A 26,346-nucleotide genomic window follows, 5' to 3' on the forward strand; every position below is an offset into this window, starting at 1 on the left:
ATTAACATTTTTCTTGAGGGAGAAATCGATGGGAGCTTTTGAAGTTTTGCAGAGGGTAGTTTGTGAAACAGATTAGACTGAGTTTGTACTTGGTTTATTTATCTCTTTATTTATACCTAGCTTTTGCTTTTCTTTAAGTTCTGGGAAACTATAGGATTACTCAAGTAGGAAAGAATCACTGGATGTTAAGACAGGAGGGACTTGGAAATCAACTAGGTGATGCTGAGAGAACAGGCAGTTGGGAATCAGTCTGGCCGTGGCGGGTGTGGGAAACTCACCGACTGTCGTGAGCCAAGAGTAAGCTTCAGTGGAATGGGAGCTTTACCTGCCCTATTCACCTGGGTACGCCAGGCACTTAGAGTAGTGCAACTACTTCCTGAAAGAATGAATGGAAGTTTTAGTATTGTTATTGAAGATTACTAATAGTACTGGTAGTATCAATTTTTGTAATCTGTAAAGACTATAAAATATTTGTATTGTTTGCATATGTTGCAAAAAAAAGTTTCTTGCCCCTAAAGAAACTGTATCTGTCTATGACTGACTTTATCTCCCTCTGTCCCCCACACTCTGTGTATATGTGTGTGTGTTTCACCTAACAAATATATACATGCATATATACATATATTTACATAACTATACATTTTTTCAATTTTGCTTTCAGGCTACAAAGAAAGAGAATGTTAGACAAGTGTATGTAAATATTGATGAGTTTTCTTTCCTTTCCTAATTATATATATGGATCTTCATCTCGATATTTTTATTTAGTTATGACTCTTGGCTTAAATAGAACTCAAGTAACAAGTTAGCCCCACATACGATACACTGAGTGATCTGGTTTTATACAAGGTATTAAAGGTAATAATTAAATACAAATGCAGCAGTTAGGACAAGAACAATGAAAATGAAGGTAAAATGATTTGCATAATACTTCCAGGTGACATGCTTGAAACTCTGATTTGGGGCGAGGGGGCAAGGGCAATATATGTAACCTAAACTTTTGTACCCCTATAATATGCTGAAATAAAAAAAGGATTGAAAGTTACCTTAGCATAATCAGAATGCTCAGTCATACCATAGATAGGAAAAAAAATTAAAATCAAATTCTCGTGTGAGGTATCTATAAACTGGCAACCCTCTATGCTGAGCTAAAAAACCCCATTGTCCTAGCAAGTGTGATTATTAACGAAGGATTTGTACTCAATTGGGTTGTCACTGACCCTGAAATATTGAAATTAGTATGTTAAAACTCTGAAGCCATGTAAATCACTCCCAAGTCATTTGATGAGTTATAACAGTAGCAAGTTTAATAACTTAGAGATGAATGTTTTCAAATTAACTATTAGTTAATATTCATTAGAGCAAATTCATTTAATTTCCTCATAATCAGTTGGATTTGAAAGGGAGCAAATTAATTAGTATAATATACTATGCAGTGTTTGCTAGTTCCTACCTCTCATCCCTAATGCATATGGTACTCAAAAGTAAATTCAGTTTTATAGAGGAAATATACTGATACAGCATAACTGGAATTTAATTTCCTGAAGGAAATATATTGACAATGTTGCAAATAATTAAGACAGCCAGAGAGATGGGCAAATTACTTTTTAATCTATGTTTAGCCATACAAAGGTAAAAGATAATGTAGTATTTTGGAGACAGACTAACTTTTCCAGATATTAGAATGATTTTAAGTTTCTTTTTTTAGAATATATTAGCTAGGTTGGGAGTGCTAGGTCTCATTTTGGGACAAAAAACTTTTTACTTTTATTGAAAAGGAGTTCCAAAATGCCTTATTTTTTAAATTCCTAAAATCAAATACTTTTATTGGATTTATTTATTTCTTCCCGCTTCACCATCGGCTTTTATTGCTGGCTAACATTCAGATTTGTAACTTAAATAATAGGAAGAAAATATATTTACATACCATTATGACCATCAGAATATGGAAAAGGTAGATGTGTACTCAAGAAATATACAGCCAATAAGCAGAATGTTTATCTGAATCATTTCAGACTCGTGGTTTGTCTCCTTCCTTTTGGTAACATATTTCCATTTCCACTTTTAATCCGTGTCATGGTTTTGTGTTATTTTCAGGTAAGTTGAGTGCCCTTTGACACATTTCAAGTTTTACACTAAAGGGCAATTTAGTTTGCTGACAATGGCTCAGTGACATCAGATTCTTTTAACTTAACTCACAACTGAATTATAATTGTGAATAAAAGTACCTGACAAATCATCCTCGCAGCTGAGGCTGGGGCAGCACTTTCAGCTGCATAGAAGGAGGACCTGCCAGAATCCCTTGTTGCCTTATAATAAGGGACATCATGCAGAAGCGGTGAGATAAATGGAACATTTATCAAACTGTGGACCATCCCCCTGTCCTGTCAATGGAAAAAGAGCCATTGAAAAGGATACATAATGACAGAAGAGTTTTCTTAGTAGCATGTAGTTGGAGTAATAGTGGGGCATAATTAAGGACAGTAATATCAGAGGATAATGAACGTGCCACAATTGAACATATAAGAAAAATTCCCTTTGAGTTGTAGAGGGTCGTGGGATCAATGATCAGCTAGTGACGAAAGGATCTAGTTTTGTGTTGTTTCCAACTCATTTAATCAACTGGCATGCGTTTATGCTATCAACAAATATGAATTTAAATTATTATATATAAAGAGAATTACCCTTTTTCGTTGTTTGCATCTTTTAAAAAAGCTCTACCTTACCCATTGTGGCATCCCACTGTAAAATAAATAGCCAATAAATCAAGAATTTGGAACAGCTGTCATAAAAGTAAAGGTCTGTTCTTACATTTCATGTCTTATCTGGCCAGAATTTGGTTGATTGTGATTTTTTTCTTTTTAAGATTTAGAATTGCTTGGGTGGTCCTGACAGATGTTCCAGAACCTAGTAAATGCTCTCATTAGCACAAACTCTAGATTAGAGCCACCAAGACACATATATAAACGTGTGTACTGTATGTATTTGGATAATAAAATGGAGGCTCCAGCTGAATGGAAACATATGGTAAATGGATTTCATAAAATTCCTTTTTGAGTGCTGATCATCCAGACCATCTGCAGTGTGGTCAGATCACACTTCCTTCATGTTTTGTCTGACAGAACAACATAACCAGAGATTTGGACTCAGTTCCTCTGTCTAAAGAAGACTGTCCAAAAGCCCATCAATCCCACGGTGCGTAGTTTTCCTGCTGAAAGGTTATTTCATCCCTATTCCCTTCAGGTCGGCCTGCGAATGTTTTCCTTTTTGGTGATAGCATAGATGTGTCTATAATATACAAACCCATATGTAATAAAGCTTCTCCCTTCATGATTCTGGTATATGTAAATATATAGATAAGGTCCAGGAAGGGGAGGAAGTTAAAAAGGGAAGTATATTCTATTCTGTTTTGGTGAAAAGGCAGAACGAAATGGAGAAGTGAAACAAATTTTCAAAAAATATTTACTCTCTCTTTTTTAGGTAAGAGAAACAGATGTACATTATATTTATTCAGGTGCAATTTTCTTAAAATTAGAATGATGAGTACCTTAAAATGATATTTTAGGTTACTTTTTAGTACCATGGTAAATAGATATCAACTTAATTAATAATTAGTAATTTATTGATAGCTACTTTATAAAATTTGTTTTTTGGTTGTTTTTTTTTTTGAGACAGGGTCTCGCACTGTCTACTGGGCTAGAGTGCAGTGGTGTCATCTTAGCTCACTGCAACCTTAAACTTCTGGGCTCAAACAATCCTCCTGCCTCAGCCTCCCAAGTAGCTGGGACTACAGGCATGCGCCACCACACCTGGCTAATTTTTCTATTTTTTGTAGAGACAGGGGTCTTAGTCTTGCTCAGACTGATCTCAAACTCCTGGCCTCAAGCAATCCTCCTGTCTTGGCCTCCCAAAGTGCTAGGATTACAGGCATGAGCCACTATGCCTGCCCTATAAAATTTATTTCTTAAATATATTTTAACTGAAAAATTTCAATGTACATTAAGATGTATTAGTATTTTATAGGTTTTAAATCATTAATACACTTCAAAAATCGAGTGAAAACGGATTTTCACTAGACATAAAACACTTTTCACTGAAATACATGCTCTTCAAAAAGATGTATTTTTGAGATATATTTAATGAACACCTTATTTTGTATAGTGTTTCTTTCCTAATATCACTGCTGTATATGCATACAAGGAAATCTAATATTTTTATCCATGTATCCATGTTTTTGGGTAAAACATGCAGCGATATAGATGATATGTTTGTGCTTTATTTTTCTCACTATAGTTATTTAGAACTCTTCCTTGTGCTTTCTGAATTAGTATTTTATTTTGACTATTTAAGAGATAGTCGTTTAACCTTTATTTTCACCATTCTAACAAAATATTTCCAGTAAGAGTTTTCATTAACTATAATCATAAAACACAGCTAGATTTTAAATTAAATTTAGATTTTAGATCCTCAGAAAATACTGAATGAAGCAATAGGTAGCAAGAAGCAGTGACCCAGTATGGTTTTTTTTTTTTTTTTTCCATTGGAAATAGAAATGGATGATAATAGTTTCTGCCCTTTGGACACATGAGCAGGACCCAAGCTATTTCCTTCAAAAAAGAAACTCTAATGAACATTATTAAAGTTGGAACATTTATTGTCCTCTCCAAAAAATGAGGTCACTGAAATCTCTGGCACAAGAATGAAAGTTGATTATCTCACCCTGGAATGAAAAGGAGACCGGCATGGCCGGTGCTCCCTGAGTTCTGAGTACGCACAGCGCGTCTGATTTATGTCATAAATCACTTGTTAATCATATATTTCTTTTCTAGAAAGGAAAAGAAATAATGGACTTCTTTTTCTGTGCCGTCCACCTGCCTGTGGTTGGTAGGTGGCATAACGATCTGCGGGCCCGGAGGAAATTGCTGTTCAGAACTCTGAGCAGTTCTTGCTCAGAAGCTTGCTGGTTTTCATTTCCTAACTTGCCAGAGAAAAGCTCCCTGCAGGATGAACCTGCAAACTCACAGATACATCCCACGGTTTCTTGCTCGGGCCTTGTTTATTCTTGTTATTCAGCGTATGTTATTAATACTTTGAGTAACATTATATATGTATATTTGTGATCACTTTTCAATATATATGTGGTAATATTAGACTATAAATATAAATAATGATAATAGATAATGTGTATAGAGTACCAAAACTCTGTTCTGTACCAATCAATGACCAAACTAGACTTAAAAGAAAAATGGTATTAATAATGGCTGCTATTTATTAATACTTATCCCCAACCGTGTGTCAGGTACTATGCTAAGCACTTCCCATGCATTATTTTATTTAAACCTCAAACCAATCCACCAATCCTCTGTGGAAGGCTCTTTTATTTTTTAGATCCACTTTACTAATGAGGAAACAGAGCTACAGATATTTATAATAATTAGCCAAAGTCATGTATTTAGGATGGGAGAGTCAGAATTGAAAGTGAGTTTGTCAGAATCTCAAGCCTGTCCTCTTACCTACTTTGCTATCTTCCTCTGCTAAAAATAATGCTAGCGAACGCGTGATTTACTCACCTTCCCGCTCTTTTACATCGTTGTACCTTTAAGCTGGAAAGGAGGCCAACTGTCAGAAATCAAGGGGCACACTGTGTTGGCATCCCCTTCCTGAACACCCCACCAAGTGGTGGTTCAAGTCATATTTGAATTCGTCTGATAAAAGGGGGCCCAACTCACCTAAGAAAGCCAATTTTAGCTTTCAGTATCTATTATTGCTAGACCAGATGAGTTCTCTTGGGAGAATAAAAGAACAAAATAAAATTATCTTTTCTGTAGCATTTTATAGTTTGCAAATTCTACATGCCTTATTTAATTTTGATCTCCAAATCACCCTGTATATCAGTTTAAGTATGCATTGTATTAGAATTATTCGTATTTTATAGATAGTGAACCTCACCAAAAGATTAGGTAGCTTCATTCAATCAGCCATTCAATAAACTTATCTGTGCCTTCTATATTCCTGGCACCTTGTTAACTACTGGGGAGAGACAAATAAGATGTAGCTCTATTTCTGAGGTCTATGACATTCTAGGGTCTCACAGACCTTCAGTAGCATCACCCTCCTACCTTACTAATGGTCAGAACTCTGTCACGTCATCTCCCCTACATGCAGCAGCCGCTGGGAAATGAAATCTTCACCGTGTGCCCAGAAGGGAAAAGAAATGCATAAATGCTTTACTTAAGATTTAATTTTTAATGTGATAACAGGTTTTTAAGAGAAAACATCATGTGATTATCTGCACAGATACAAAATAAAGGTTTTCATAAAAGGTAACATCCACTCATGATATTAAAATTTAAAAAAACAAAAAAACAATTCCTTTTTTTTTTTTTTTTCTTTTGAGACAGAGTCTGGCTCTGCTGCCCGGGCTAGAGTGCCATGGTGTCAGCCTAGCTCACAGCAACCTCCAACTCCTGGGCTCAAGCCATCCTCCTGCCTCAGCCTCCCGAGTAGCTGGGACTACAGGCATGCGCCACCGTGCCCGGCTAATTTTTTCTATATATATTTTTAGTTGTCCATATAATTTCTTTCTGTTTTTAGTAGAGATGGGGTCTCGCTGTTGCTCAGGCTGGTCTCGAACTCCTGACCTTGAGTGATCCTCCTGCCTCGGCCTCCCAGAGTGCTAGGATTACAGGCGTGAGCCACCATGCCCGGCCTTAAAAAAAAACAATTCTTAGTAAACTAGGAGTAGAAGGGAGCCCCCTGAAAATGATAACGAGTACAGTTTCTGATAAAAGGCTCTAGCCTTCATCATCATTAATGATGACACACTGAAAGCACACCCTTCCATATTAGGACTAAGTTAAGGATATTTACTATCATCACTTCAATTCACTATTTTATTAGTGGGTCCTTGTCAGCACACAATAGATAAATAAAAGAGAGAAATGTATAAGAATTGGAGAGAAATACACACAACTGCCATTAATTACAGACATCTGTGTCTACAAAATATTTTACAAATAAAAGAGTAGAAAGGTTATTGCGTAATAAATGTATATGCATTTTTATACATTAGCAGTAAATAGTTAAAACCATATTTTAATACCATTTTAAAGAGCTCTCGAGGTACAAAGTGTATCAAAATATATACTAATACAAATATATTAAATATTATATTTGTACATTTAAATTTGTAGTATATATAAATACAAATTTGTACATATGCCTGTATATATGCAAAAATATACTAATTATAATTATTTGTTGAAACACATTAAAAAACCCTAAATTAACAGAGAGATATAGATTATTTGTGGATTGCAAGTCTTAACCCTGTAAAGATTCTATTAATATTATAGGAGGTTTAATATTGTAGGAAGGAAAATTGATCTATGGATTCAATGCAGTGACAATAAATATCCCATCAGGACATTTTGGCGGGAGGTTTTGACAGGCAGGTTCTAACTTTATATGGAAATGCAAAGAACCAAAAATGGGATAGTTCTGATGAAGAAGAACAAAGCAAGGAAACTTTCCTCACCAAATATGAACATATAATAATTAATATAGTCTAGTATTGGTTCAGGGATAGACAAATCGACCAATAGAACAGAATAAAGAGCTTAGAAAAAGACTCTCACATGTATAAAAAGTAATTTAATAACAGCCGGCATAGAAGGTTCCGTTGAAAAAGAATAGAATTCTCAATAAATGATCCTGGCATTATTGTTCCCCTTTCTGCTGAACCACTCTCAGCAGCAAATAACTGTAATCCATTATATCTTCTCCTAAAACAAAATAAAACAAAACACAAGCACTGCAGCCCCTGCATCCTTCTTTAGCTAGTAACCCATTTATCTGATCCCTTTCACTTCAAAACTTTTATTTTTAGAGTTATTGATAATTAATGTCTCCACTTGCCCATCTCAGATGATTCTTTCTGCCACCCACTGGAATTGAGCTTCCCTTTCCACCCGGATTGTAACTCCTGTTTACCTCCAAAACATGTTCCAAATAATTATACTTTTTTTCATCTTAATGGCTACCAATCTTCTCTATGCTGAACTGGTCTGGGCTCCGGCTTCCACTCTCATCCCTCTTCTAGATTATGTGCATTTTCTATTCAATAGCCAAAGTATTCTTTCAAAAATACAAATTATATGATACCATTCTGAAAACACTTCAGTGGCTTCTCACTGCACTTAGAGTAAAATCCAAAGAGTTAACCTTAGCATACAGAGCTGAACCTGATCCACCCCAGCCTTCCTCTCAAACATCATCATTCTCTTCATCTCCACGTGGATGGACTTGTCTCAACATTTCGATCTCAGCTAAAATGTCACCTGCTGATGGAGGACTTCCATGGCCAGTCACCCGGGCACTTTCAAACATACTACCCCATTGTAATTAACAGCACAGCACTTTACATTATCTAATAATTACCTCATTTTTAAATTTATTTTTGTACGGATAGATCTATGCATTTTTTCCCTCATTAAAGTGTAAACTCCGTGAGAACAGGGACCTTATATCTACTTTCTATGCTGCTCCATCTTCAGTCCTTAAGACATTGCCTGACCTAGAGAAGGAATTCATAAAAATTCATGCTGCATCCTGATTGTAACATTAATGTTGGAAATCTATGCATGTAAAAATAACTGCCAAAACACTGGCAAAAAAGAATTTCTATTCAATGTATTTGAAGAGTGGGAAGATGATAATATTAATTTTAACTATTCTATATTAAACCAGATTTTAATTAAGGTACCACATTGTATCTGGCTGATCTGACAAGGGACCTGCTGAGTATTTGGAATTGAGGCACTTTACTTCTTAATCGTAGAAGCCAGCACAATATTTTTAAGATAGAGAAAGAAAAGAGTGGCATTGGAGTAGCTCGTGGCAGGAACCAGGAGCCAAGAAAAGACATGTTGTCTGATATTGTGTGAGAACAGGTATAAAATCAATGGAACTTCTGAGATTAAAAATATTAGGCTATTAAATCCAAAACTTTAGTTACTGATATTTTCCTCTGGCATTATTTTGCTAAGCAATAATAGTAGTTGTTGACCAAGCAAGGCCAAAATAAAATTAAAAATAAAAAAATTTTCTCATGTGTGTGCACATACACACACACACACAATTTCCTTTCTCAAAGAAACTTGAATATGAAACAATTTTCTTAAAATCATGCTTAGGCTCTTATACCCTGCAGGTGTACACTTCCCAAGCTTGTGCCTCCATACTTCTAGAATAATGCAGAGCCCACTAGCTGTATCTTTAACACTGTGAGTGAATTAACTCAAAACATTTTTTTGCAAAAAAGGGTTAGTTTTTATGTTTAAAAAGTAATATTCTTGCCATGTAGGAATTGTGGAGAAAACCAATAACATTTTAAAAATCAACTGTATGGCAAAAAGTATTAACATTTTTGTAAAATTTGTTTTTTTCTCGGCATATTATTTTTATGTTTAATTTTAATCTATTGAATAAATAAAATAGTCTCAAAATGAAAACCGTATTAATAGTTTCCATTGACCTGATTTTTTAAAAGATCAAATTCAGAGTGTCAAAAGGATCTTTTGTGATTGAGTCCTAAGTTGCTTTCTTCATGCTGAAGATGTTTTTACAATCTGTTAAACTTTCCAATTTCAAAATTCAAATATATGTAAAGTTATTTAACTATAAAATAATGTTACTTAGTTGCTAAAAAATTAGCAAGATCATTATATTCAGCACAACAGGTTTTTTTTGGTACTTTAGACTTAGTTGTTAGATTGTTCCTTCCAAGGTTAATTCTAGGTCCTTTCCTTCTAATTTTTTAAACACAAGAGGGTTTATTAGTTAATTAAAATAAGAGCTTAAATGAGACTATTTTATCATCAATTTTCTGGTCCATTGATAATGGCTTATTGGACCCTTCTCTTTAGGTTCCTACACTTTCCCATGATAAATATTATATAGCGATAACTTTTTGTTCTTCACATCTGTTTCATAATGTTCACTTTAAAATTAAAATTAAAATGAACCCAAAATGACAATGCTCCCAACTTCCCCTTTTTGCTTTCTTCTTCTTCTACTGCCATAGAGTTTATTTCAAACCTTTGGCATTTGCCACCCCCTGAGCAGCTGAAATTTTCTTTTCCTAATTGAGAAATAATAAAAGTTGTAAAATGACATGTATTGTTGGACGCTGAACACAAGGTCCTGGTAACTAGTTGAGAAGGGTTAACAACTGAACTCAGTTCTCTCCAAATAAAGATGTTTCACCTTGCCACAGGTGGTCTGCCCTGGGGTTCAAGGACAGGAATGTGAGAATGGTTAAACAGTTTTCTCCCTTGGGAGGAGAGGGCTGGGTGAGAATTGACTTTCTTTGGCTCCCACCTCTCTGGATGCCTTGCACGCTGTGGATTCTTCTCCAAAATGATTGGCTGATTACAAATTAGGCACCATTTACCAGTATTTGAGAATTTAGGGTAGACTCATTTTAAAACCTCAACTGTTTACAGCGCCCCCTCCAGGGGATCATTGGAAGATTTGTTTCCAAGCTTTGTATGTTTTAGTTTCCGTTGGCTGCTGCAACAAATTACCACGAACTTGGTGGCTCAAAACAAAAGAAATTTATTCTCTCATGGTTCAATAGTCAAGAAGTCCAAAATCAAGGTGCAGGGAGGGCCAGACTTTCTTTAAAGGCTCTGGGGGGTGCTGCGGGTCTTTCCCTTTCCTCCGCCAGCTTCAGGTCATTGTCACCAGTCCTTGGCTTGTGGCCACGTCACACCAATCTCTGCCTCTGTGTGTGTTGCTTCATCTCCTCGTCTCCTATAAAAACATCTGTGATTAGATTTAAGCCTCAAACAGATAATCCAGTATAACCTGTCACACTCCTTAATCGTATCTGCACAGTCCCTTTTTCCGGGTAAAGTAACATATACAGGTCCCAGGGATTAGGACCTGATAATTTTGGGTGGCCATTATTCAGCAAATTATCCTATTTTTAGACATTTTCTAGGACTGTCTTCCACACTCCTTACTGCAAGACAGAAACCTAAGTTTAAGGTTCCAAAATGCTCTCATCCAACCCTTCTTTCTCCTGTCATTTTTCTTTCCTTCAAAAATATATTTATATGTTTTTTGGTACACAAGCAATATGTGCTTATTATTTTTTTAAAAATTTTCGATGGAAAAATTTTGCAAAATAAAAATTATCTATACCCTGGCTACCCAAGGATAACTTATATTAACATTTGCATTTTTTTTTGTCCAAGCCTTTTGGCATCCTCGACATATAATGCATGCTAAATCTATGTTTGGTGAATAAATGACTGAGTGAGCCAATAAATCATAGGGTGGCTTTCTATTACCTGGTTAAGGAAGTGGTGCTGGGACTTTGCAAAGTCAAATGGCCTCTCCGCACCTCACCAGCTGCATGCTGCCCACCTTACGTATTCTCCAGCATTCCGTCTGTAAACGGACAGGGCTGGCACGTAGCAGCCTCATTGATGTTGGCTGTCACAATCCAGGGTGGGAAAGGGATTTCACTCCAATCGGAAGAACTCGGAGTGGGAATTGTTGGGGGATGGGTTTTGTGTTGGCGTTTAGATTATTTTTCCTCCCAATTACAATCTTTCAAAAGTGACAAAGGATACCTTAAGAAAGGTATGTGCTGAATGCCCATGGTATTGCAGAGGAATTCATATATTAGGTAAATGTTGGGAAAGATAGCTTCTAGGTCTCTACCAATTTTGAGAGTGTGATTATAGAATTTTGGTTTTAGAATCATAATGTCTTCCTTTCTCTCATTTCCAAACTGTCTCCCCTTTTACCACCACAATCAAGGAATTTCTCCATTCCTCAATGAATCAAAACATGTTGACAAAAAGAAGTGACCCCAGTGTAGCTAGAATGGGGATGGCCATGCTCCCATTCATGCAGCAGGACTCCACCAGGGAAGAAATTCATGTTCTTCTGTTCTGTCCAGAGGGGGATTTCACATAGGGTAAAGGATCCTTGTGTCTGAAAAGAAAGGGTTAAAAGCTTTTAATGAATTATACCAAAACACGACACATATTTTATCTCTATCACAATTAATGCTGCTCTATTAGCCTCCTAGGATCTGAATACCTATAATAATATTACGCAAATGGTGTTTTAAAATTAAAATGAACCCAAAATGATAATGCTTCTGAAGTGCTAGGTCTGCAGTTTATGATATAAAATGGAAAGATGAGACATCTGTATGAATAATTTATTTTTATGTATTTGCTAATTATAAAATATTTCATGATGTGTCGTTAATTTAAATAATGGTTTGAAGATATAATGTGTGTTGCTCGCTTTTGTGTGTTTTATTAGCTGGGAAAAAATAGTAAAAGTAGTAAATTCTACAATGTGTACAGCTTTATTAATATTATGGTTTTTTAATAAGGCACTTTATAAGAATGCTTAGGTCAGTGTTCCCCAAAGAGATCACATATGAGAATTACTTAGGTAGATTCCAAAATGGTACCAATTTGCAAGTCTCCCCTTCTTTTTTTCTCCCTGGCAGCACCCCAGGAATCTGTGTAACTAATTTCAAAGGATAAGAAGAAACTTGGTAACTATTTATAGAACTTCTTCAGACTTATTTAATAGCAGCCATTGGTTAGAAATAGGAACATACATTGAGTTAGTACCTAAAGGTAAAATCCTTAAAGCAACTTGCATTCATTCCTTCATTTTTTTGTTCAAAAAATACGTATTAGGAATCTACTGTGCCAGAATCTCTGCCTGGTGTTCCCACAGCTTTGTCTCATTTATAAAATGAGAAGTACCTATGTCACAGAGTCATTGGGCAAATTAATGACAAAAGTAGCATGCAAAGTGTTTAGCAAAGTAATAAGAAATGTTAGCAATCATCATTATCAACGTCAAATGCTATGCTATTTATTAATGATTGTTAATTAGAGATTTGCTTGTTTTGGTTAGTCTAGCCTTGCAAACATGATAGTAAAAATGACTTTAAACTTTCTAGTTAGTTTATGTCTCTGTTACTCATTTACATGATATTAATATCAAATATATATTGAACTTTCACTGTAATCCTTTCATTATTTGGGGATTACCAAAATATGGGTCCAAAATATCTTTGAGGCTTCTGGGATACTAGAAAGATTTTTAAATATTAAAATATTAAAACAATAAATACTGTGTGCCAGGCATTTTTCTTATAAACTTCTCAAGTATTAGTTCACAATAATGTTATGAAGTAGCTTCTATTTTCATGCTGTTTTAAGGATGACAAACCTGAGAAACAGGGCGGAGAAGCATCTTGCCTGAAGTCACATGAGTAATAGGTGTTAGAATGGGACCCTGGAACTAGGGAGTTTGACTCCAGAATGTATTTTCTTACCCACAAACTTCATTGTTATCAGGAGATTGTTATGTAGCCAGAGCACTTGTGGATACAATTTAATATCTTTCATAAGTGTACAGTATCCTATTTCCTTTTCATAACAGGGCCTTATATGTGATACTTTTTTCACCTTTCTGCCTTCCCCAAGTAACTCTTAGATACAGGAGCACAAAGACTCTGTTGGTCTTTCTCATCATTATATTCTCTGTGCTTAGAAAAGGGCCTGACACACGCTAGGTGTTGTTTAATAAATACTTGTCGAATGAATTGGTGAAATCAGTTGCTACAAAGAAACAAAGTTGAACAAACGTATGTTACTTTAATAAAAACTGTTGAATAGTATTCATTTCACCTTGATCTCGTTTTCAAACCTCTGTGTGGTCTCACAAAAATACACATATATTGTCAAGGTGAAAATTTGCCTAGTTCCTCGTGATACTCATGATCAGTGTTCATGCTGGAAAAAAAATCTTATTGCTGTGTTTAGGAAATTAACAAAGCTACTGCATAAAAGTGTCTTTTTTGAATCAAAATTCCAGAGAATAAGATCCCCATCTCTCTTTTCAACAGCATCTAGCCCTTACCTCAATCTCTTGTGGTTTTGTCTTAGTGATCTGATATTAACTAGAAATGAGCTTTCTTTTTAATAGCAATTTTAGCTGGAAAAAAAAAAACCTACTAGTATGGTTCTGAATTGTGTTGCTTTTGCTGCCTCTTAGGCATCAAACTATAAAAGATTTAGTTTATCCAATTATCCTATGTTGAAGTTTTAAAGAATCTTTCTAAAAGGAATATTCCCTATCAGTAATAAAAATAAGTATAATTTTATTCTAAGTATGCCAATTAATTATTGTTGTGTAATTATTGCCACATGTGCTGAATGCCTATCAAAAAGATTAGACTTCCTTCTCTCTTATCTTCCACAATTTGCAGTGAAGGATTTCGACCATCACGGGGTAATTTATGCCCTTACTTAGAAAACTCAGGACATTTGCACCCTGGCTCTTTTGTCACTCAGTATTCTAGCAAGAAATTGATAGCTGCACTCCAAGAGATGCAGCTGAAGAGTGTGTGATTTAAAAAAACATTGCCAAGCGTTGGAAGGGTTAATGAAAACCAGTGGATACAGAAAACACTCTGGGTTGGAAAATAGAGAGGAACCCACTACTGCTCTTAGCTGTGCTAGAACCTGGGGACGCCTGCAGGAGACGTGGGCTGAGATGGGGCCCAGTGCAATTGGGCCAAGTTGCTGCCCCGGCACAGAGGGAGACAGGTAAATAAAGATCTTGAGCTGTCTCTCTTGTGGTCTTCTGACTTCTCAATGCAGCCCCTCAAACCTAAACTGAACCCAGAGATCAAGAGAGCCTGGTTTGGGCGATTCCTAGAGATGAATCTCTTAGGGTACAAAAGAGAGTGAAGAGTGGAAAGATCTTTGAGGACAAATGGAGACTATCCAGCATAGCCATTAACAGAAAATGAAAGAATCTCATCTACTTTTGGCTTAAGTGCATGGGCCTTATGGAGCTTGAGCCTTCCTGATTCCCATATCTAACGAGAGGCATCACCTTCTGGCAATAAAGACAGAAATTGAAGTCATTTTTGACCCTTCCTTCCTCCTTTATTTGCCGTTTAAGCCATGACCAATTTCTTTATGTATTTCTTAAAAATATGTCCCCACTAATCCCTCTCTGATGCAAATGTATGTCATTTCTACTGCCGACACCTTTGTGCAAGTCTTGTAACATTTTATGTCAGATCCATTGCTTTATGACAACAAACTGGGAAGAGTCTGGCGTTCTCAAGTCTCCATCTGCTTTGCTCAGGAGCTTGTCCTGGCTCTCAGTCGTCGTGGATATCAAATGCAACCTCTCCTGCCTGGGCTGAGATTTCCTGCAGCACGTCCCCAGCATATGTAACCAGCGATCGTTACTTCCTCATTATTCCCCCACATGGATCTTTTGCTTATTCTAATGTGCTCGGCACATATGGCTCCAATTTCTGCTTTTGTTGATGTTATTTCCTGCACTTTGAAAGCTTTCCCCTAGCTCACTAAATCTTAAAACCCTATCCTCCTCTAAAACCCATTTCCTTTATATTATCTTTCCCAACTAATCAGCCTGCCCTTACGATACTCTCTCCTGAAACTTTTATTATATTTGCTTGTTTTTCTACATACTTTGGCACGTATTTGTTTTATAGGCATGGACTGTGTTATTCTTGTGTGGAGAGTAAGAGTTTCTTTCTTTCACATACCTCACATCACTCGAGGTAATTATAGAAATTATATCTGACATATGGTAGTCTGTCAATAAATTGCTTTTGAGTTAGATTGGGCACTCGAATTATACTTGCTTATTAGTCAGTTGCTTGTTTGGTTAGCTAATTTAGAGCAACTCTGGAAGAATTAAGCAAATCCACACAAACAGTGCATAACTTTTGAGGACTAATTCCTTTCTTAGGTATTTACCCTAAAGGAATAAGTTAAGAAAGAGCTCAAAGACTTAGTTTCATGAATGCTCATTAAAATGTTCTTTATAGTAACACTTATAAAAAAACCATAAACACTTTACAGCAATAGAATGTGAAAGTATGTATATTCAAGCAAGTGTTATACAATTCAACTCTAAAGATGATATAGATTATGACATTGGCATAATAAAAATGTGTGAAAAATGGACAATGTAATATAGTGGACAAGAGCATGGGCTTTGGAGTCCAGCATGCTTGGTTTTGAAGCCTGGCTTTCCTGCACTAATAGTACTCATTCATTCAACAGTATACTTCTTTAGCATTAATTATATGCCAGGCAAAATCCTAGGCATTCGTGGTAAATAAGGAATCAAAACATGTATTGTCTTTGCTTCCTTACGGATCGATGAGGGGGATAGACATTAATCAAATAATCTTACAAAGAATATAATTATATACTGACGGTAAAACAGTCCAGGGAAAATTCAGGAATTTATGCAAGGATGTCATAGATGTGGTCAGTCCTAAGAATGGTATAAAAAAATCAGGAGAAAAATGTCCTGAGGTAGATAGGAGCAGGATGTCGTTTATAGACGGCCAATTAGCTGGATAATAGAAAACTCTAGAAAACAGCAAAAATGTAAGAGCAGAAAAAATAGCTGAGAGATGTGAGTGGCTGCCAGACCACCCAGACCTTTATTCTAGAACAAATAAAAACCATGGAAGATTTTTAAACAGGAAAGTTGCAAGATCAAATTTCTGTTTCCAAAGATCATTGGCTGCTATAAGGAAAAAAAAATGGATTGAAATATGTTAGCTTTGTAAAGAATTCAGTGAAAGGGCATTTGAAACATTCTGGACAAGAGATAATAGTTTCTTGAAACTAGAGAGTAGTGATAGTAGAGATACATGGTCGAGATAATGATTCCTACATTTCTGAGTTTTGCAACTGCGTGGAAGAGAGTGCCAATCCCTGAGCTAGGAAATGCGTAATGAGGACCAGATTTACCTGCATTTTAATTTGACTGCGTTGAGTTTAAGATGTCTTTGAGAAATCCAAGTAGAAATGTCAAATAAGCTCTTGGATGTAAAGGTCTGAAGCTCAGAGAGCCCTGGGTTAGGAACATTAATTTGATATTCATTGTCTTATAGTTGATTATCGAAGTCACAGGCATAGATGATACAGCCTGGACAGCACTAGAGTCAGAAGAGAAGGAATCATTGGATACATCTTGGGAAAACTCCAATATTTAAAGGTCAGTTAGAGTCAGCAAAAGAGACTCAGCCATCAGAGAAGTGAGGGGGGAAACCTGGAAGAAACCAAGAAATCGAGGAAAGAAGTGCTTCAAGAAAGAGTGGTCAGTAGTGATGAATGCTTCTGGAAAATCAAGTTCATTGGGAGTTGAGCATTTCAAACATGCAGCTTTGTGACAGTCATGAAAGTGGAGTTGTAGGTACATAAACCAGGCTGCAGCGAATACCTGTGAGGAAATAGATTCAGTGTAGACAACTCTTTGCTGGGCAAGGAAAAAGACAGGATTATAGCTGGAGGGGGAGGTGGAGTCGAAGTAATTTTTTTAAATGGGATAGACTTTTAAATATGTCTTAGTACTAGTGGAAATGGTTCACTAAAAGGAGAGAAATCGAACAGATAGAAAAGAGAAGGGATAACCAAGAGAAATCTTATCACAACCTCGGCTCAGTTATTTAATGTGTCTGCTTTATTTTCACAGCTATAAAATGGGGAAAATAGTATCTGCCCTCATAAGGTTACTCTAATAACTAAATAATACGATGTTGTCAGACTCCTCGGTAACATTTCTGGCACACAGGATGTGTTTTAAACTTCAGATGTATCTAACAGCTAATAGAGTGTCTTATACATGTGAGATGCTCAATAAATATTTGTTAAATGATGATTAAATATGGTTCCAGTACATGAGTTTTGATTATTGGGAATATAAAGGAGTCTGATGCTTATTACCATATGATGGGTTACAGATACACCTTGGGTATTCACCATGATGATGATGATGATGATGATGATGATGATATATGCTGTTTGCTATCTGGTAATGTTGACATTTTGGCCATTTGTGTTCACAGGGAACTATTTTTCTGCCTGGAAATAAAGTCGTTGAACATCCCTGCAACGAAGAAAACCCAGGGAAATTCCTTTTTGAAGTAGTTCCAGGTAAGATATTTTTTTCTGGTTTTTATTAAATTATTGTCAGTCTATGTTGATGAAGGTGAAAACAGGTTAGACATATTTTACTCTTCTTGAGTCATGGCTGCAAATGTTCATTTGAGAAGGCAGGTATCCGATTGGGTTAGTATCTACACAGATGACGAGCCCAGGTTTGTACGCTGGTCTAAACAAACGCACGTGCACTAACACACTCCTGGTGACACGACTGTTGGACTTCCATTTGTCCACGGGACTCCAGAGTTGACCAGAAGTCATGACACGGCATTTGTAAGAGACGATTGGAGACAAAGTTGATTGTGCAGTGCTCTTGTTACATAAAATTTGACACGGTGTTATAGGTAGAATGCTTTGCCCAGGTAATTCGCTGACGTATTTTCTCAGGAAACTGCATCTTAACGGAGCCCTTGTTACAAAAGCAAAACAAAACAAAAACCCTCTTGCAACGACTTACGAAGTATTACAGTTTTGTACATCAACTTTACTCCCAAACATGTGTTTGGCTTGTAAAGTTGAGCATTGCTCTGCCATGTCATCAGATCCTGTGGTTGAGCTTATAACATCTGTTCATTTTCCTCATCATCTGTACCCATTCTTCTTAATGTACCTGATCTCTACTTAAATTGTTGACTAACCCAGCAACAGTTTCTTCAAGGCAGTGATCTACTTCTTTGATCAGTTCTTCCTCCTTTCCTTATCCCTCAGTGTAAGAAAAAGGAAGGTAAGAATGTCATTTTTATAGAATTGGCTCTGGCTGACCCAGTTTATGTAATATTGATGTTGATTTAATCACCGTCTAGGGTGGGTGTCAATTTATTTGGGTGAGTGAGTGAGTAATATGTAATTGTGTATCAATAATGCTGGCACTAAGGCAGGGAATCAAATATTTTTCCCAGATTTATAAATGCTGGGAATCTAAAATGTGAACTCATATTTTTTTTTCACTTCAGTGAAAACAGCTGTAGCGCTGAGTTCATCTGGCTCACGGTGGAATCCATGACTAAATGTTAATTAATGCAGCCGAAGTGCGGAAAGGTTAGTCAGATGCATTGTGTTATTTGTTTGCCCCCAGGGAGAACATATTGAGAGAAACCTGAACCCTCTTTGCTCTATTAAAGTCTTTTTATTCTTACTTCTTAGTGGAACACCCTGTATACGACCAGATTCCAGATGTTGCAAAGTCTTTGAAGTATCAGTAGAGGAAATTTCTTTTCCTATTTATTCTCAAACATCAGTGCATGTTGGGTTTTAAATCAGCATGATATTAAACTGATGAGTATCACTTTTTATCTCCAGTACCACTGGAGGTCGACTTTTCCATTCAGTTTGCTAGCTGCGAAGAGATTTCATCTTTTAGTGAAGCAGTTCTGATGTGATATAGATGGGTATTCTCAATGCTGTCTTAGAGCTGTATCTTCAAGACCAGGAAGTCATGGATAAAACCTCTTCTCCTAGTTGCTGTCCTAGGGCTTGTGTTCCATGTGCGTTGCATACGATATAATGGGCTTTTGATGAGTAAGGCTCAAGAAGTTTAATACTGTGTAAGACGGAATTTGAAAGTTGTCCTTACACATTTTTTTGAAGGGAATTCAAACTTGCTTCTGTAATTTTGGAGGTAAACGTATTATGTGTATTTGAAAAATGCTTCCTGAATTATTTCTACAATATGTTGTAACTTCTAAATTAGGTTTTATAATTCTCAATCTGCTTATGAGGTGTGAAGAGAATTAGGCTAAATGCTTCTTTGAAGAGAGAGCTGGCAATACACATGACTAGATTGAGAATCCAGCATTTATGTCAGCAATCTTGGTCGCTGGGGCTCTATCGGTGTGCCCCGACATCAGCATTGCATTTCCAGGCAGATGCTTATGTGAGGATCTGTATAACAAGATTTTCATCAATTTCTTTTCAAAATCAGACTCGTTTAGGGAATAGCATGACACTTGGTTTATCTCTACAACTGGGAATGATACGATAGTGTTTTCCAGTTGTTCCAATTGTGCAATAGTTTTACATGGGAATCTGGGAAGTTACAACAGCTTCTTTTTATTTGTCAGAACTCATAGGAGGCAGGAAGGAGTGCAGAAATGTGGTTGGTGCCTTGTCCAGAACTCTGCAGGCCTACCTGGCACATATCCTCATAACATGTACTTATTCTACATTGACGTTCTCTGTAGAATTGTCTTAATTGCCACTTCTGAAAACCTACCGTAAAAATGATGCTTATGGAATGAACATGTCTCTGTCTTTATGGGCAAATACCTCAACCCTAACTACCCAAGATGTATCGATGAATAGGAGAGCATTAAATCCTTTTATCTCATCTACCCATAATGATTTCCAACAAAACGGTCCAAAGCTTCCACGAGCTCATTGCCATATATTCTAGCACTATATGCGTACATACGTGTGTGTATGTGTATAAAATATAGTTTACCCATAATGCACTGTCTTTATATTAAAAATTTATTCATATATATCCATATGTAGGTAGGAACTTTTTTATTTTTGCTTTTGCTTTAATCTGAATTATCCTACAAAACAAAGGAATAATCATGTGCAAATCAGAAAAAAACAGGAATTTTCGACAAAATTGAGACTCTCGGGTCTTTGTATATTACTTATTTACATTTTTAATATATTTCTACACAGATATAAGGCTTTTGTGAAAACCTATCTGGAAAAAATCTACCATATTTTAGGCTTAATTTATTATAGATTCATTACCCCATGAAATGAATAATCTCTCCAAATAATGCTATGATTTATAGCATTTCACTCCATTTTTTTTTTCCCTATTTCCCTACTGGTTATTCAAAAAGACGTCAGCCAAATTGGCAAATTTAAAGACTTCTCTGTCACACATGCCAAATTTTAGACTGGAGTAAACTTTTATGGCCAAGTGCTAAGCTTTGGGGAAATGTAGTTGAGAAAAGAATGCTGGCAGATCTTTACTAGACAGTCCTTGAAGAAAGAAAGTGCAGTTAGTCTCTTCGCTTCTCGAAATGCGTTCTGGTTGAGTTTTCCTTGTGATGTTTAAAAAAGAGGCACAGAGTAATTAATGGAATAATGATGCTTCAACTTTCTTAGGAAAATAGTCTCTCACTGAGGGGAAAAATGATACACAGAGACAGGCAAGAGGAGACAGGACTATTTGTAACTCCAAATAATTAGGAGTCACCTCTTTCTTGCTCATTATGTATCCTTAACACCTAGTACAGTATAACACAGTGCTAAACAAGTATTTATTGAAATGCATGTATTTAGCAGGTTTATGGAAGAATCTCAGTCATATGAAACTGTCCCCACCTTGCTATGTTGCTCGCTTACGTAGGACTTTTCCTTCTCCTGGTCCAGCAAAGACCTCTTGGTGGTTCCAGTGGCCGATGTGGAGGGAAACTCCTTACATCCTTCCCTTTTCTACCTCCCTGCCTTCCTCTCTGGTGATGAGACCACGAGCAGGATGGAGGAAGGCGGAAATCTTCCTACACAGGTGCTGTTGCCGGGATGTAGCCCCTTACCGCTGACTGGTCATTTATACACACATTCCTCTCCAAAGGCTGACGCTTTCGTGGGGTGCATTTGCACATTTTTCAGTGTCCCTGAAATTGGAAATCCACTTCCCATGGCAGGATTCTCCCAGCGTGGGGACGGTTCTGTTGGAAGGGAGGCAGCGCAAGGGCTCGGAGGCCGGCTGCTTTGTGCTTATTCAGCAATCAGGAAATGCCCGTGTCCGGTCTGCCCAGTGAGGGAGACGCAGGCTGTTTCACTTCATCTTGTCCTTTCACCGCGGGTCATCAGCTTGGCACCAGGCAAGGCCGGTGGCATGCCAGCCTCCAGAGGCTGTCACGAGTCCCCAGCTTAGAGAAAGGGCAGGTGACTCTTCTAGCGCACATCAAATTTTACCAACGATGCTTTTGTTCTCCCCTGTCTTGTTCTGGTGGCTGGGAGGAATCCTAGTCCTCCCCCTCAAAAAACAGTGTTTATCCTGATAATTGCGATCTCCAAGAGACAATTCCTCTTTTCTAGTCTTTTTCCTTATAATAGTCAGGGGCAGCTTTGGTTTCTTCTCGGAAACCAAATGCTTTCTCTAAGTGAGCCCCGAAGATAAGCGGTGAGGCACAACTTTCCTGGGTCTTTTCAACTTAGAATGTGGGTTTTTAGCCCTTTTTTGAGTGGTTGGGCCCTCAGCAGCAATTCCAGGAGAATGAAGAGGAAACTTTTCATTTCTCTCTATCGATGATTTTAGATGGGATTCCCAGGAAACACACCCTGATGGAGAGTTATGTTAGAATGCTGATGAGGAAATGCTCTCTGGAGATATTTCAACTGTGAGGAGGGAGGAAGGTAAAATGGGGCCAGAGAAGCCCCCCACAATGAATGCCAAAGAGACTGAGGTCTCAGCCCATCCAATGGGGTGCACTGAGGCTGGGATGTCCCTCGAGGTTGCTTCAAACTGAGGGGCTGGGCCTTTGTTTCCCGGTGTATTAGAGTATTAGAGGTTGGAGCCTATTTCCTGAAATATGAATATGTGAAGTTCTCATTTTTTTTTTAACTGAAATGAATATACTCGTATCTCTTTCTAGCTCATCCGTTAAGGATGAGAGCTTTGGTGCTTGAGGGAAGAGTAGGTATTTTTATTTATTTACAACTATTTATAATAAAATATATGCAAGAAAAATAGGCACTGGCTAAAGATGCCCACTTGCAATTCTTTTGAAAGCATGTTCTACGGCCATCATGGAAAAGTGTGGAGAGAAGCCCACTTTCCAGCCGTGGTCTCACTCAGGTATGAATCACTGCAGCAAATTCTGCACGTGGAGTGTTTTTCCAACAGAAAGCCATCACACTCTGGGGGCCAGTTCTCTTCATTACGGGACACACGTTGCTGAAATTGTTCTCAGCTTCATCACAAACTCCCCACACACACCGGCCAAGCCATCGCTCATGGTTCAGCCACCAACACACCTGATATTAATCATATGCTGGGACTCCGTCCACCGACCAAAGACTTCTTATGAGTTTCAAGGGCAATTGCCAGTATTCCAGACCCTCCAAGCCCCATCTGGTCCAGTGCCCAAAATCAATAATAACTAAAACTAGGAGGTTTTCTTGTCCTCTCCCTTCCCCCAGGGAAAGAAAAGAAGAGGTAAATAGAGAAGAAATGGAGATGAGGAATGAAGAGGTAGCTATGGAAACAGAGAGAATAAGAGTTTTGAAGGGTAATCTAAAGTGATTTTCATCTGCTAGAAACAAAATTAAGCCCTGCAAAAAAGAACAGGGTGTTATTTACCCCACTTTTAGCCATGCCTATGCTAATTATTTCCAGTAGGCTCAGACAATTACATATTACTTCCACAAATTTCAATTAAAAATTTTCCATTCTAATTATTTTCCAGAAGTATTTCATAGCAGTTAAGTATTTCTTACCAGTTAAGTAATTTCATAGCAGTTGAGAGGACATGGATGCTTAAAGAAGCTAATAAATGATTCATGGATCCTTTTGCCAGAAAAATATTAATGCATAAACCTACCAAAATTGCACACACTTTTGAGGGCTTCAGAGATTCCCCCAAACATAGTCATGGACCACAGATTAAGAATGATAATTTATTTGGGACTACAGACTTTATTATTTCTGTCTGTCTCTGTCTGTGTCTCTCTCTCTCTATGTTTAGCTATATATCTCTATGTTCCTGTGCATCTATGTATTTCATCTATGTCATGCATGCATCAACATGAAAAAATTTTCTTTGTTATTAGTAATTTCCTTGGATGCTAATCAGTTTTAGACTTTTGTCTCTCTGATTCAGTTGTTCTTTCTCCTGATGCTGTGATTGTGGAACTCCGCAGACCTATTTCATGCATTTACAAAATAACTTTTCCTGGATAGAACATTTCGTGGGTCCAGAGGCTGTAAAATTTTTTAATTTATCAAAACTTGAAACTACTTAGGTGGTTGGTGCAGCTGTTTTATATAATAGGCCAACTGAGAAATAAATAGTTCTGAAAGAGATTCATGGGTGTCTGGGAAAGAAAAAACTTTTCAGTTTTTGAGATAATAATGTAACATAAGCAATGAACGTTTACCATCCTTGTCTGTGCTTGTAACTCTTTCTGGATTGAACATAAAGTGTCATTGGATTTAAAATGCCTGTCATTTTAAAACTGTAAGTCAGTATTTGGCGTTTATTTCATATGAAAATGTAGGGATATTTTAATAGTGTTTTAGGATAGAACTTGGGTCATTTTTTTGATCACCAGTTAAATATGCTGCCAAGGCATTTAATTCTACAACATTCCCTTTATTTTAACCTTTCTTTTCTTTTTTGTTTTAATACCGTAAGTTAAAATCCATGCAATTATATTCATTATCCAAAAGCAGCTGTGACAGTCTCTTTTGTTGTCTGCCTAAGTCTGTAGGCAGCCCTGAAGTTTTTTTGGTTTTTTGGCTTGATTTTAATGTGTGCAAATCATTTAGAGAATGTGAGTAGGAGTTGTTTATGGTATGAAAACATAATTCTATATACACAAGTAGTTCTGAACATGAATTAAATAACTGCATTGGTCAAAATCAGCATGTTTTAGCTACTATGTATTCTTTTATTTAAAAAAAAAGTTTTTGGGATTTTTGTTCCAGAATTCCTTCCTACGTAAAATACCTTAAAATATACGCTTGAAAAAAGTGATGAATATGGTACAAAGAGCATTTTTAAATGGTTTTAATCCTTTGAGATTCTGGCCAATGTCATTTCAGCCAACAGGCACTTGGGGCATTTATGAACTGACTGAAAGTGTGATCATACGATCCTCTTATGTGAAGTGTCTGTAGGAGGAGGGTTCTCTTACAGTGTTTGTAGAGAGGTTGATCCGTTTACCGTCATTAGATGCTAGATCAGGGGCCAGCAAACCTTTTCTGCAAAAGACCGAAGAGTAAATATTTTAGGCTTTTTGGGCCACGAAGTTACAACTGCTCAACTCTGCAAATGGGTGTGGCTGAATGCCAATAAACTTTATGTATGGACACTGAAATATAAATTTTATATAATTTTCAGACATCAAGAAATACGATTCTTCTTTTGATTTTTTTCAACCATTAAAAAATGTAAAACACGGACAGTTGGCCAGATTGGGCCCCTGGGCAAATCTGGCTTGCTGGCCTCTGCACTAGATAAAAAAAGCAAACCTATGAAAAGGAGGCTGAGGTACTAATATAAATCACTAATCCCCACTGGTGCCACCGGAGCCGGAATTAGAATCTGAGACAGCCCGTCTCCCCAGGCCGTGGGATTACCCATGGCCTCAAGTCATGATTCAGGAACTATTTGCCAGCATTTTTATTTAGAAGTTCCATCTCTGAATTTTATATATACATATATTCTGAAATCATGATGAACCTAAAAATGTTAGTGACCAAACAGAAATTCTGTCTTTGAAACACTGTCTTAGCTCATTTAGAATTCTAGATTTTGAGCAGAACTGAAATCTCTTATGTGACTTTATGAATACCATTAATAGGAGATTGAGTGTCTAGCATGAAAAACATTTCCCATACTTTGTTGAGTCTCTGCACAAGTTCAGGGGGCTGTTCATAAGCATTCTGAGATAGAAGCATCCCTTGCAAGATGAAATCAGTTTGAAGGATCTTCTAAACTCTCCTTTTTACAATGCACATTAGCATCGTAAAGCTCTAAATATCTCACAGAAAATGACGATACGTTGTTTTATTGGCAAAGGAAACAAACTTAGCAAGCTTATCTTCTCAGAGGGGTAGTCTATTTCCCCCACCACACGTTAATTAACATCTCCCTGCCCCCGACCCCGGCAGTTTCCCTTGAGCATCAGTATGAGAAACACTCCTATACTGTTCATATATAATGTTTACCTATTTCAGGCCCTATACTGGTATATGTCAGGCTTTAATGCACATTTTTAATAATTGCTAAAACCGGGCTTTACACCCATCTGAGCCCACAGAACCATCACATGTTACAGCCTTCTTATACCAGTAAGAATAAGAATAGATTTATTATCAAGATCCCACGGGGACCAAACATCCAAGAGTTAAGAGGAATAAGGATGACAAGAAGAAATGAGGGGATGGGTTTAAAAGTCAGTATACTCTGCATTTCCTTCCTCTCACCTGGATACATTTCTTATGTTGTCTGTGTTCTCTCTCCTCCCCATTAGATTGGAAGCTCTTGAGAGTGGATACTTTCTATCTCTAACACTTAGCAGAGTGCTGCCGTACAGCATATGCTCAGTGCATGTTTGTTGAATTATTGAA

At 37.0% G+C, this 26,346-nt stretch overlaps 1 protein-coding gene across 1 annotated transcript in view; it reads left to right on the top strand.

Moving 5' to 3' along the window:
- ARHGAP24 (Rho GTPase activating protein 24) overlaps nucleotides 1-26,346 on the top strand; it is a 289,475-nt gene that overhangs the window by 92,398 nt on the left and 170,731 nt on the right. Inside the window, exon 3 of the mRNA XM_045536754.1 lies at nucleotides 17,960-18,047. Within this exon, the coding sequence (XP_045392710.1) occupies nucleotides 17,960-18,047 (88 nt within the window). The remainder of the gene's footprint in view (nucleotides 1-17,959; nucleotides 18,048-26,346) is intronic.

Source organism: Lemur catta, chromosome 24, assembly GCF_020740605.2.
Source record: "Lemur catta isolate mLemCat1 chromosome 24, mLemCat1.pri, whole genome shotgun sequence".
NCBI classification, from domain to species: Eukaryota; Metazoa; Chordata; class Mammalia; order Primates; family Lemuridae; genus Lemur; species Lemur catta.